The 14,261-nt window shown below is 43.7% G+C and overlaps 2 protein-coding genes across 7 annotated transcripts in view; both read left to right on the top strand.

Moving 5' to 3' along the window:
- Positions 1–4,352, top strand: part of ola1 (Obg-like ATPase 1) — a 9,754-nt gene extending 5,402 nt beyond the window's left edge. For all 3 annotated transcript variants that reach the window (XM_058091456.2, XM_058091457.2, XM_078796378.1), the window contains exons 10-11: positions 3,589–3,711; positions 3,796–4,352. In XM_058091456.2, coding sequence (XP_057947439.2) covers positions 3,589–3,711; positions 3,796–3,897 — 225 coding nt within the window. In that variant the 3' untranslated portion in view covers positions 3,898–4,352. The remainder of the gene's footprint in view (positions 1–3,588; positions 3,712–3,795) is intronic.
- Positions 4,353–5,383: 1,031 nt separating this feature from the next.
- Positions 5,384–14,255, top strand: LOC131140751 (transcription factor Sp3-like). Of its 4 annotated transcripts, none has more exons than XM_058091451.2 (9): positions 5,387–5,551; positions 5,866–5,949; positions 8,596–8,808; positions 8,881–9,468; positions 10,859–11,065; positions 11,141–11,345; positions 11,958–12,147; positions 12,210–12,406; positions 13,732–14,255. In XM_058091451.2, exons 2-9 carry the CDS (start codon positions 5,887–5,889, stop codon positions 13,986–13,988), a joined length of 1,920 nt encoding a protein of 639 aa, XP_057947434.2. In that variant the 5' UTR covers positions 5,387–5,551; positions 5,866–5,886; the 3' UTR covers positions 13,989–14,255. The 4 variants fall into 4 exon arrangements, with proteins under 4 accessions (XP_057947433.2, XP_057947434.2, XP_078652503.1 ...); XM_078796377.1 differs by having other exon boundaries at positions 5,782–5,949; XM_058091450.2 differs by having other exon boundaries at positions 5,384–5,949.
- Positions 14,256–14,261: the final 6 nt, after the last annotated feature.

Below are 14,261 nucleotides of genomic sequence, written 5' to 3'. Positions count from 1 at the left end.
ATATTGAATCTCCATGGAGCATCTCTGTGTGGAGTTTGCATGTTCTTTCCTTCCGTGCATGGGTTCTCTCTGGGTACTCCGGCTTCCTCCGGGGTTTAAAGTATTCCGGCACCGTGCCAGATCTCCGGTGTTTCAATATGACCAAGGAAAAAATAAAAAAAATCTGCCGGACCCAGACAAACACAAACTCATTGTAGCCATGCGGTAGGGCTCTGAATGCAGCTATTGCCAAGCCCCTCCTCCTCAAAACCGCTACTGTCCAATCCTACCATTATGCTGCGTTCAAGACAAATCAAGGAAAGGTGTATGTTTTTGTGTGCTGTGCTCCAAGAAGCTAGTGTCTGCTATAGGGGTGGAGCCGAACCCAAATACGGTATTCGGAACGGCACGAATAATGAGTTTTTTTATGAATAATGTTCTATCTATAACTAGTGTAAACATATTGCTCCTGTTTTCATTCATTCATTCATTTTCTACCGCTTATCCTCACGAGGGTCGCGATGGGTGCTGGAGCCTATCCCAGTTGTCTTCGGGTGAGAGGCGGGGTACACCCTGGACTGGTTGCCAGCCAATCACAGGGCACATATAAACAAACAACCATTCACACTCACATTCATACCTATGGACAATTTGGAGTATCCAATTAACCTAACATGTTTTTGGAATGTGGGAGGAAACCGGAGTACCCGGAGAAAACCCACGCATGCACGGGGAGAACATGCAAACTCCACACAGAGATGGCCGAGGGTGGAATTGAACCCTGGTCTCCTAGCTGTGAGGTCTGCGCGCTAACCACTCGACCGCCGTGCCGCCCTTTACGATTAATTAAGTCGAACAAATACTTTTAAAATGTTTGCATTCGGGAACAATTAAAACGTATCAGAAAGCTGCGTTTCTTTGTGAGACTGCAGGGCATGCCCAGATCAGTCAATGAGTGACAGGTGTTCAGCAGTCATGGGTGGAGAGAGAAGCGTCTGCCTGCCCCTCACAAGTTGCTGCGGCGGAGGAGGAGGCTGAACTTAGTTGCATCCGTATTTTACTACCTTTAGTAAAGTAACGTAGTAAGTAAGTAGTAAGTAAGTAAAGTAGTAAAGTACTACCTTTCACCTCAACTGGGTTTCATATGCTGTTTTCAACTATCAGTAATAGCAGAGTTTGACCGGGAGATTGTTCTGTCGCGCTGCATTTAGTTGCTATTTACCTCTGTGGTTGGGCGTTCTGTTGGCTCTGTTAGCATTAGCTTGCTAATGTTAAGGCTGTTGACAGTGTAACGTTCACATTGGCTTTAAACGGTTAAGTAAGTAAGGCTTGGGAACTTGTGTAGAATTGTATGCACTTCTGGGTGGTATTTGGTACCTTCAAGTTAGTGAGGGGTTAAGTGTGTGTGTGTGTGGGGGGGGGGGTCCTGTTCACAATGATATTTTATTTTTGGATAAAAATCTTTTTTTTTTGAGCCGATGTATACATTTTTTGGAGCCTGGTAACAGGCAGTGTGCTTGCATGAATTAACTTTAGGTTGTGAACCGAACAAATATGCATATTAGCACGAAGATACATCATCAAAGCTGACCTTTATGCAGTCCCACATACAGTGGTATTCTACATAAAATCACCATCACATGTGATCTGATCTTTGTCAAAATCACACAGATGAAAAAACAGTGTCTGCTTTAACTAAAACCACCCAAACATTTATAGGTTTTCATATTTGAATGGGGATAGCATGCAAACAGTGACAGAAGGGGGGGGTAATAAGTAACTGAACCATCACATTTAATATTTGTGCCCCCCCCCTGGCAGCAATAACTTCAACCAGACGCTCCCTGTAGCTGCAGATCAGTCTGGCACATCGATCAGGACTAATTCCTGATTCTTCCCATTCTTCTTACAAAACTGCTGTAGTTCAGTCAGATTCCTGGGATGTCTGGCATGAATCGCTGTCTTGAGGTCATGACACAGCATCTCAATGGGGTTCAAGTCTGGACTTTGCCACTCCAGAACGTCTATTTTGTTCTTCTGAAACCATTCTGAAGTTGATTTACTTCTGTGTTTTGGGTCATTGTCTTGTTGCAGCATCCATCCTCTTTTTAGCTTCAACTGTCTGACAGACGGCCTCAGGTTTTCCTGCCTTTTGAATTCATTTTTCCATTAATGATTGCAAGTTGTCCAGGCCCTGTGGCAGCAAAACAGCCCCAAACCATGATGCATCCTCCACTATGCGTCACGGTGGGGATGAGGTGTTGATGTTGGTGAGCTGTTCCATTTTTCCTCCACACATGACGTTGTGTGTTCCTCCCAAACAATTCAATTTTGGTTTAATCAGTCCACACAATATTTTGCCAAAACTTCTGTGGAGTGTCCAAGTGCCTTTTTGCGAACATTAAACGAACACCAATGTTTTTTTAGACAGCAGTGGCTTCCTCCGTGGAGTCCTCCCATGAACACCATTCTTGGCCATTGTTTTCCATATAGTTATGTGTGCACAGTGATATTGGACTGTGCCAGTGATTTTTGTAAGTCTTTAGCAGACACTCTAGGGTTCTTTGTTTACCTCTCTGAGTATTCTGCGCTGAACTTTTGGCGTCATCTTTGGTGGACGGCCACTTCTTGGGAGAGAATTAACAGTAGCAAACTCTCTCCATTTGTAGACAACTTCTCTGACTGTCCATTGATGAACATCCAGACTTTTAGAGATGGTTTTGTGTTTTTTCCCAGCTTTATACAAATCAACAATTCTTCATCGCAGGTCTTCAGACAGCTCTTTTGAGCGAATCATGGCACACGTCAGACAATGTTTCTCATCAAGATAATTCTTACCAGGTGTGTGTTTTGTGGGAAGGGCAGCTTTAAGCCACTCATCAGTGATTGGGCACACACCTGACTTAAATTGTTTGGTAAAAAATGGTTTCAATTGCTTTTTAAGTCTCCTTAGGCAGAGGGTTCAGTTATTTATTCCTCCCACTTCTGTCATTGTTTGCATGCTATCCTCATTAAAATATGAAAACCTATAAATGTTTGGGTGGTTTTAGTTAAAGCAGACACTGTTTTTTTTCATCTGTGTGATTTTGACAAAGATCAGATCACATTTGATGGTGATTTTATGCAGAAATGTGAGAAATTCCAAAAGGTTCAGATACTTTTTCATACCACTGTAGTATCATCACTTGAGACCAAATATGAGGTGACTCAGTACAGCGTGGGAGGAAGTTGGCACAAAACTATGGACCACCAAAACAATTAAACAAAACTGTGGGATTTCTTACTATATTATTTTTGGGGGGAAAAAACAATGGGCCATATTTTCAAAATTGATATGTATTTACATAAAATTCACTGTAGTTATTGACACATTTATTTTTTTTAAGTGTATTTTTTTGTCACCTCACCTGAAAGTTTCACACTCAAGCATAACCGGATGATGGCACACTGGAATCAATGCTCTATATGACAGGAGCACTCTGCTGTTTTTGATGGCTTACTGCAAAAATGCCATGAGCACTCAGTTCAGTGAGAATTCCAGCATGTCTGCCTGTTAACATTTGTGACATAACATATGATGTGGTGTTCTGCGTCGTTCGGACCCAACAGAAAGGCAGCAGAGCTCCTCAAGCAGCCGGAAAGATCCACACCGACTTTGAGAAGGGTTTCATCATGGCCGAAGTGATGAAGTACTGCGACTTCAAGGAAGAGGGTAATGAAGCTGCAGTCAAGGTACATATGTATATTTCTTTGGTTTGCTCTCACATTAATAGTCTTAGTGAAACACTAATCTTCCTGTGTCTTGTTTTGGACAAGGCGGCTGGGAAATACAGGCAACAGGGCAGGAACTACGTGGTGGAGGACGGTGATATTATCTTCTTCAAATTCAACACACCCAACGCACCTAAGAAGAAATAAGCGCGCCAAAGGAAAACAACAAGAGGGACACATCACATCGGTCAGAACGGAGCTTTTACATCTGGTCGCCTCATAAGTGGCACACTGACTATATCATGGATCTTATCAAAGTCTTTCATCTACAATTTGGACATGGAACACAAGTATTAAATATGCTACTTTACACCTAAGTTTGGTTGTATTCTAATTTTATTCAGCTATATTTTGTTAAATTAAGGCAAAATACGACCGGGGGGCCCAACTTATTATTTTAGAGCGTGCCATAAAGACCAACAGAAGAGAACATTATCCACACCGCTTTTTAATCATACCTGACGGCCCTACCATCTGTGTGATGGGGAACAACTTTAACTGTGGACTGTAAGCTGACGCTTGTTCCAAGGAGGGGAGCTGAATATCTGAACTCATGTCATCCTCATCTTTGTGCATGTTTCAATAAAAAGCACCAAAACCTTTTTAATGTCTTTCCCTTTTAATGTCTTTTCCTAATATTTTTCCTGTCCTGTCTAGCAACAGTTGGTTATGTTGTTTGGTTTGTTCCTTAGTTACAGCCAAAAACTTAGTCTTTATATCTTAATACAAGGGACTTATTTTACACTTGCCACAGCAACAGGTGGAACAGACTATTTCCATTATTTCTTTGGGATATAAAACATATAAGAACAAATCACTCAAGTTTTGGTACATGTGTGTTTACAACTTGTGCCACAAACTTATGTAGACATTTTTTGGTTTAAAATCATTACAAATGTAATGTATAGTGTTAATTTAAAAAAAATGGTTTTGGCAATATATTGTGCACAACAATCAACATCAGCATCATACAGTAAATAACTGAACTTGACTTCATTTTTTCACTCGTGTCACAATTAGGAATGTTTAAAAAATAAGATTCCCATCACAAATGTGCCTTTATGTCTGTCTGTAATCATTTAGGTAAAGGACTCTTTTACTACAGCGGTTAAGTTATTTTTACACTTGCAATATAAAATCCACTGCAATACAGCATAATCCATTAAATAAATGACAACACAGTGTATAAGAAGTTTATATTTTGACTACAAAAACGGGAAATGTGTATATTCACGCCTTTATTGTTCACTGTTAAATTAAAAATAGAAAGTCTGTAGAAAGTCAGTTAAATTAAAAATAGAAAGTCTTAAAACAGGTTACTTTGGTTTTACATTTTTCGGCAGACTTTCTATTTTATTTCCTATGAAGAAGTACTTTTACGAACAAGTGTACAAATCATATGGAAGATGAAATCCAATGTATGACAGCATAAATAACTGTAAATACATGGCACAATAAAGTCTGGAAAAACTTCCCAACTACAGGAAGCACACGTCCTTTAAAAATGACTGACATCCCGGGAAGCCAATCAGGCGTGCACCGTGCGTCTTCTGGGCCAATCACGACAAAGAAGAAAGGCGGGACGTCCTGTAATGCGATGCAAATTATACGGTCAACCCCGTTAGTCCCACCCCTTTGTGTTTCCCGCACCGTCAATCAAAATAGGAAAAAAATCGACCCGAATTCAGCGATCAACACTTAGCCCGCCTATGATAAAATAATCATGTCCGGAGTTCTCTTGATCACATAATCCATCAATTCACGCTATGAGCGCCACGTAAACACTTCGGGGAGTGAAACGGTGAGTTTGTACTGCCTACAGCGACGGGAGTTGCGTCCTTTTTTGCTACCTTTTTTGTTTTTGCTCGGAGGCTAACTAGCTGAATATGGTTAGCCACCAACAGAGCTAGCTGGCTAAGCTAGCGGGCTAGCCAGCCGCAGAGTTGACAAAGTAAACAGTCGATCTTGTGTGCAGAATCTCCGCTGCAAAAGTTCACTTTGGCGGTCGTCATCCTTTTTTGGACTGCACAGTGTGGGGATGCTTTTCTGGCAGACAGGAGTTGAAGATTACAGAGTTTTTGCTGCTGCTGCTAGCCTCTCTCTCTACCTTGCTAGCGCCCCTTGAAACAAGGAGAAATGGCGTCCGCGGACGTGGACAGCAGTCAAAGCGAGTTCCTGCAATCCGCGACGGAAACGCAGGTATCCTCATATTTTCTAGCTTGCCTCACACTCTCGATGGCTTGGTTGTGTGTTTCAGTTTAAAACAAAACAACAAAAACAACATTTGATGCCATGGGGGTGAAAGCGCCGTACACTTCCTGTGTTCCCCCCTCAATAACGGCCACCCACTTTACCCCTGTAAAACCCGCCCATAGTGGGTAGGACACTGGGGGCTGTCACTTGGGTCGGTGTGGCGGAGGACAGTCGGTGTTCTCCGGGCTTTGGGAGGATGAGTTCGGAGCGGGAGGATGTCGCCATTCATAATGAAAAACAGTAGCGTTCATTTGCGCTGGAATAGCTGCCCATCCCCCACCCATTTGCTCGCTTCCATTATGTTAGCTCCGCTAGCTTTAGCCTCACCTTTAACCACATCCTACGCACAAATAACACAATTGTACCCACATGTAATGCTATTTTTACCCCATTTGATATATCCCTACGCACTCCCCAAATCTTTAAGTGACTTTAACACTAACTCCTGTTTGGTTAAAACGAACTCTAGTCCATTTGCTCCTCTAGTATGGTTCGTTTGGTCAAGTGTGACGGCAGTGCAGTACAGGACCAAACAAGCAATCCGAGACGCCTGTAGTCTGGTAAAGACTCCAAATGTAAAATAAACTTGTTTGTCACTTAAGTGCAGTCTGCTTTGCATTCACACTTAATGACAAAATAATTGTCCCTTTTTAAGCACATGCATAAAGTTGTACCTGGAGTAGACAGAGTTTGTGAAACATGGCATCTTCCAGATCCCAGCTCCCAGGTAGACTTCCTGTTCCCCGTTTGGTCCAGTCCTTTTAGGCCTGGGTGCCATTCACACTTGACCAAATTCTCCATACTAGCAGAACAAACCCACTCTGTTTTTAATGGAACACATCATGACAAGTGTGAAAAGGTCAGTTACAGGGGTTGGGGTGTGTGTGATATACCTGAAGGGTAAAAATAACTGTAAATGTCAGTAAAATAGCAGTATTTAGTGTAGAAAACCTTAAATGAAGAGGATGCGTTCAAATAAGTCACATTTGAAGGCAGTCTAGCAGTCTAGGACCAAAACCAGTGGAACCACCTGAGATATGGGTCTCCGGTCCAAAAAACACTCACAGCGCCTCAGTTTTGTTTGTGACCTTAAAGAAAAGAAAGGGAACAAGAGATGAAGAAAAAATGACACAAAGAAGTGTAAGGCGAAAATTCATTTCCACTTCTGAACATTTGTTTTACTCACTTTTTGCAAATGTGACATGACCAATTGGGCAAATTTGAACGCACCAAACACAGAATAAATGCAAGCATAACCAGGTGATGGCTAGCAGAAGCAACAGAAAACTCGGACAAAATAAGGAGTCAAATTTAGCTCAGAAACATAACTGCAGTAGTAAAACATACCTGGAGCTTTTCAACAAAGTTTTAGGGCGGGCGCCCTTATATACTCTTTGTTACATTTCTGCATCTAAAATCTTTGCACCCTAATGCAAGCAGTCCATTCGAGACTTTGTCCAGATAGAGCCCACATGATGACCATAACTGCGAGTGGAGAGAGTCTGGAGGAAAAAAACTTTGCAGCCAAGTGCAAAACCCGCTTTGCACAAGTCCTTTGGGGTGGCACTGAATCGGGAATGTGGGGCCCTATGAAATCCATTTACCTTTTCCCCAAATTATTATTATTATTATTTATTTTAAGTTAAATTTTTTACCCATTACATTTATTTTACCAGCATAGAATGTGTACTTTTGTGACATTGACTCGAATGTCTGTTAATTAAATACAAAAATGCTTGCATTTATTCATCCAGTATTTCAGAAAAGGATGTATCTTGGCTAACCTTTCTAATAGGATGTTATCCTTTGCACACACTGTTCCAAAATATTGAACAAAATGTATTGCCCATGCTGGTTAAGGAAGATGTTGGCACCTATAAAATTCCAATTGCGTTATGAATGTAACATGTTTTAATGGAACATGCATCTTGTCCTCATGCTGGAGCCTATCCCAGCTGTTCTTGGTCTCCAGCCAATCACAGGGCACATATGGACAAACAATCATTCACACTCACATTCATACCTATGGACAATTTGGAGTCCCCAATTAACCTAGAATGTGGGAGGAAACCGGACTACCACACACGGGGATAACATGCAGACTCCAAGCGGAGAATCAAACCCAGATCTTCCCGATCTCTTGATTGTGTGGCCTACATGCTGACCACTTAACCACCATTGACACCTTTATTTTTATTTATTTATTTATTTTTTTAACACAATTAGACATAATTTAGCGAACAACGCTCTTATAAGACCGCAAATGTGTTGAAAATGTCTGTTGACTGTTGAGATGAGCTGTGTGCAAGAATACACACACCCCTGGTCGTTACTTCACTCAGGATTTGCATGACATCAGCGGGCATCGTAAAATGCACGTTTGCATTACCAAGTGGTAAAACACAACAGAGTGTGAACACACTCAATTTTGTAAATGTGAAAAATCATAGGACCCTAATTACAGTATGTGGTCTGGCAAAAATAGAAGTGTAAATGCAAACCATGAAAAAAAAAATTGGTCCAGAAGTGTGAAGCACCCTAAAGCTGACACGAGCTACCTTGCTAATCTTTCTGTCTTTCTTCCTTCCATAGACGACAGATATGTCCGCCATTCAGCTGTCGGGCTCAGACCGTTGGGAGGTGTTAACTCCTGTATCAGCTGGCAAGGAAGACCCAAACGCCGGGATTGTCACGTCCAACGGACAGTATGTGCTTCCCATCGGGAGTCTCCCCAGCCAGCCCATCTATGTCACGGCGCCGGGCAGCGAGGCCACCGCCAATGGCGTGTCAGGGATTCAGTATCAGGTAACACATGTTATACGATGTATATGCATGGGAGTGTTATTTTGGTTGTCATCCAAAACATTCCCATTGTAGGTCATCCCACAAATCCAAAATGCAGACGGCACCCTCGCAGGATTTTCCACGCAAGCTCTGGATGATGGCCAGATCCAGCTCCTCCAAGATGGCAGCCAAACCGGTATCGGGCTGAGCTGCGCCACAACAGCAACCACGGACCTCCTGACGCAAGCTGGCCAGGTGCAGTCCATCCAAGGCGTCAACCTTGCTGGGGGCTCGGCGTACACGGGTGCCGTCCCCGTGGGCCTCCCGGGCAACATCACCTTTGTGCCCATTAACAGCGTGGACCTGGAGTCGCTCGGCCTGACTGCGGCGCAGACGGTCCCCATAGCGACAGGGGTGACACCGGAGGGTCAGCTGATCATGAGCGGACAGACCCTGGAGAGTCAGGACGGCGGCGCCAAACAGATAGTGGCGATTGGGGGCGACGCCAACCAGGAGCTTTATGTGCCAACAACCACCGTCACCTCCTCCACTGCCTCGCAGCTCCCCGAGACAATTGACGGGACGGGGGTGCTAACGCAAGCCACTGCCGTGTCTGTAGGGGTGTCAGACCCCTCTTCCTCCTCTGATAACTTCAACTCACACCACCTGCAGCAGATACAGGTCAGAAAAATCCAACAGCAATTAATAATACTTTTTATTGGTGGAGTAAATATAAATGAATGGAATTCCAGCCAACTGTGTGTGTTTTCACACAGGGACACGTTGTCCTTAATCAGACCACGTGGGGGGGGGGGGGGGGGGGGTTGAAAAGGCCAACTTTTACAATCTGCGTGAAAGGTGCTAGCAATACTAAAGGTGTACATTTTAACATATTCTTGTTTTAAAGGGGACCTATCATGCTCATTTTTCTCTAACCCGCACAGAAAAACCTTTTCGATTTTCCAGAAACTTCACCTATTCCAGGTGTATTTCCTTGGATTTGTGCTTCCCGCCAAAACGGTCTTTTAATTTATTCCATCCACGGCCCGCCTCTGGGCACGCCCAGTCTGCTGTGATTGGTCACACACCCAAAGTGCGTCCTAACTACGAGGGAACCCCACTTTCCTAAAATAGTGGGTATAGGAGTTTATAATAAATGAATAAAGTATTTTGAGAGCTAATTGCAAAGTGTTTAGGAGCTACTGGCTGGAGACTGCTGACTTACCGTCTATGAACTCAGAGTGGTAACGCAGCACCGCTCGTATGGTGGAGCTCAGGAGAAGTCAGACGTGTGGCAACTTCTCCTGCCCGAGGAAGAGCTCTCATAGTGGGACACTTTAACAGAGGGGCTGTTGGTGCGGTGGAGCTCAGAAGCCGGATGTGTGGACGCACAGCGTGTCCGAAATTAATGCACCTTTCCTGGTGAAAGCGTGCTGCTTCTTGTTCCAGCAACAATTTGGCGGATATTTCCCGTTCATGTTCACAAAAACAGTCCCGTGTGAAATGACGTTGACAGATGAGTTTATAAAAAAGGAAGGCCGCCCCTGCGTGACATCCAAATGCGCAAACATGATTATCTGAAACTTTGGTCTGGTTTAACATGAGAATGCAACATTCTAACTACATTTGTAGGTCAGAAAAGTGGAAAAAGAATAATAGGTCCCCTTTAACTTGACGAGGCCAAGCCCTGCCTCATGTGATGTGTGATCACCATAGCCTGAAGCAAGTAGCTTCTCTTCAGCAGTCTCAAATTTGTATGACAGCAAAAAATACACACATTCATCTAAACGTTTGTCATAAGTGGTGTTGAAAGTTCCAGAATTTCTTAACTTGACAAGAGTCAAGTTAAGAAATGACCTATGAACATCTCATGGGTGGTTGGAAGCTTCTCTTTGGTAGCATGAAATCATTACTTTGACAGGAAGCGTACATATTTACGTGGTGGTGAAGGTTAAACGCCTGACCTGACCTGACCTGACAAGCTATAAAGCGTAGAGTGCAGCTGGTAGCGTTACCATTTATCTGAGAAGGAGCCTTCTAGATTGACACGAGTCTGTCTGTGGCCTTGAAGGTGTCCTCCTCCAACGCCACCACCCTCACACAGCCCATCTTGCAGCTGTCAGGTGACACCCAGGTGGCTCGGGGACAGGACCTGAGCGGGACAGGGGCAGCAGGGGGTCAGACTCTGCAGAGCGTCCAGCTGGTCAACCCAGGAACCTTTCTCATCCAGGCCCAGACAGTCACCGCCACCGGTCAGATCCAATGGCAGACGTTCCAGGTGAGTAAGACATAGAGCATGCTGGGTAAACTCATTTCCTCCACTTCACTGTCACGTCTCTGCTCTTTTTTTTAGGTTCAGGGTGTTCAGTCGCTTCAGGGGCTGCAGCTTCCTCAGGGCCAGGGGCAGGCCCAGCAGCTGACCTTAGCTCCGGTCCAGACCCTTCCTCTGGGCCAAACGGGCCAGGTCAGCCTGCCCAACCTGCAGACGGTGACGGTCAACTCACTGACACAAGCTGGAGTCCAGTTCGCGCAGGGTGACGACAACAACAGCCCAGCTGGTACTTAAAAAACCCCACCAATTCATTCATATATGGTATTGTTTGTCATGGTTCATTGGTTGCAGACTCTACCGTGGGAGGTGAACCTGCACAAAGTAGGATTCATGCTATGGCATATTTCATAGTAGTTATGGCATTGAATCAAATCAAATCGTATCCTGTGGATCCAGATAATGGATTCATCCATCACAAAGAGATTGTCATCGCCACTTTTGAGTAGTTAAGTTGCCGTGTGATGATTTTAGTCTTCTATGTAAGATGACACAATGAGTAACGACCTCCTGCCTTCCAATGGGTTGATGAGCTCGTTATGAGTTTTTTCATTGGCCATTATTTCAGCCAGCCACTATATTAAAAAATTATTCATAATTAATTATATATATTATGATTACATCATATCAATATCTTATCTATGCTTTTTAATTGATCCGTATGTGAATTTGTTTTCTAATTTATCGACCAGTGTGTCGATTTTAATGACGATATCTATTTGTGTGTGTGTGTGTGTGTGTATTGGAGCTCAGGAGACTATTTGACAAAATGCCCGGTGAGATGCATTGCGGTGGTCTACTGCAGTTTGTAGTTGTGAATGTGCGTCTCGCCTTGCCTCAGGTATCCAAATCAAGGAGGAGCCTGACTCGGAGGAGTGGCATCTGAGCGGCGACTCCACGCTAAACCCCAGCGACCTCAACAACCTGCGAGTCCAGCTGGTCGATGACGACCTGGACGCGGCCAGCGGCGAGGGCAAGAGGCTGCGGAGGGTGGCCTGTACCTGCCCCAACTGTAAAGAGTCCGGTGGAAGGTGAGCAACCCCTTTGGCAACTCCTCCTTTGTACATGGAGTAAACGTGTGTGTGTGTGACAGAGGATCCGGCGTGGGCAAGAAGAAGCTCCACATCTGCCACATCGTCGGCTGCGGGAAAGTGTACGGCAAGACGTCGCACCTGCGAGCTCACCTACGCTGGCACAGTGGCGAGCGGCCGTTTGTCTGCAACTGGATGTACTGCGGAAAGAGGTTCACTCGCAGCGACGAGCTGCAGAGACACCGCAGGACGCACACAGGTAGCATCGTCATGACAACGTCTTCTTCAGCTGTCTTTGCCAGATCAACACAAACACGCATGCATGGTGGAGATACTCAAAACAGAAACATAATGCATACTTCAGGGACCACAAAGTGGGCCAACAATTGAAAGCACTTGGTGTTCCGAGTTGTGGATACTTCCTACCTTCCGTCTGTATGAATATATAATAATAATAATACTGGGAACACACGGTGGAGCATCAGTTGAGCACCATTGTACTGGAGATAGTCACTTATTGCTTCAACAATGGAAGAGAGACAGACCATCTAGATCAGGGGTCTCAAACTCAATTTACTTGGGGGCCAAGTTCTCAAATATGTTAATTTTTATTTTTCTGCACAAAATAAGATGAAAAATAAATAAACAAATCAAGGATAAAGAAAATCAATCACAGTAATAAATAAATATTATAATAACAATAAAACAGCAAATAATAAAAAACTTAAGAAACCACATATAGTTGGTGGGTAGACAAATTATTTTTTTCAGATTAAAATGAACAAAGCATTATTAGAGCCCTGTAGACATGACAAAACACGACTATAGTCACATTTATATTCTTTTTATTTACAACATATTGCGCAACTGCAGGGTCTTGAGACACATGCTAACTCGCAAACTAGAGAGCTAGCGACCTAAACGGTAGCCTTCAAGTTATTTCCTTTAAACTTAAATAGCCAAAAACTTACCACTTCCACACGGATAGGGAGGATAACTATTAACAGTTATTTAACCTTTAACATGAACATTAATCAAACGTAATAATTTTTTTCTGGGTACATGATACCATACAGCATCCATATCAAACTAAACATTAAACTTTCATACCAAGGCGGGGGCCTCAAACTAGTGTCCTGTGGGCCACAATTGGCCCGTGGGCCGCGTGTTTGAGACCCCTGATCTAGATCTTTTGACCCTTAGTGTATATATTTATCATCTAAAATGAACTGGGGTACAGTGTTGAGTATTATGGTATATCCATGGAAACAATCATTTGGTGAAAACAACAAATTGGTGCACAGCGTCTATTAGAGCATAGGTCATAGGCAAAATATGAATAGTTAGGGTTGCAGGGTATGTTGGGGCACATATAGACAAACAAGCATTCCCACTCACATTCATACCTATGGACAATTTGGGGTCGCCAATCAAGCCAGCATGCATGTTAATTCCAAACTCTGTCTATTTCAGGATATATGGCAAATGGAAGGCATATTTGCAGGCTACAGCAGCTATTATTTATTGGAGAAAAAAAGAAATTGTAACATTGAAATGTTTGTGTGTGTGTGTGTGTGTGACCAGGCGAGAAGAAGTTTGTGTGCACCGAATGCTCCAAGAGGTTCATGCGCAGCGACCACCTGGCCAAACACATAAAGACTCACCAGAACAAAAAGGGCGCCGCCCCCCTTTCTTCCACGTCACCACCCACCACGGACACCGTCATCACCGCCGATGGCACCACACTCATCCTCCAGACGGCCACCGGCCACGAGCTCGTGGCCAATCAGGAGATCCCGCTGCAGCTGGTTACAGTGGCGCCCGGCGAGGTGTTGGAGTGAAGGAAAACACCACAAGGGACTTCTTATGGTGGGCTCCCCCTCCTCCTCCTCCTCTCTTATCTTTTCTATATGAATATATACGTAAATATATATGACAAATATATATATTTTAACTGAGAGTTATCATGACTTTGTTTTTGCAGTCTTTTTATAGGCAAGCAGAAACATTCACAATGTACACACACACACACACGTACGTTAACTCAATGAAATGCCTTATTTTGTATCATAGTCGTGTATAAAATGCTGGAGATGCATGTGTGTGTTTTTAAA

The sequence above is a fragment of the Doryrhamphus excisus genome, linkage group LG14 (genome assembly GCF_037039965.1).
Source record: "Doryrhamphus excisus strain RoL-2023G ecotype Guam linkage group LG14, RoL_Dexc_Guam_v1.1, whole genome shotgun sequence".
Classification (NCBI taxonomy): Eukaryota; Metazoa; Chordata; class Actinopteri; order Syngnathiformes; family Syngnathidae; genus Doryrhamphus; species Doryrhamphus excisus.
Note: the sequence above shows the minus strand (reverse complement) of the source record. Positions and strands in the feature narration are given on the sequence as shown.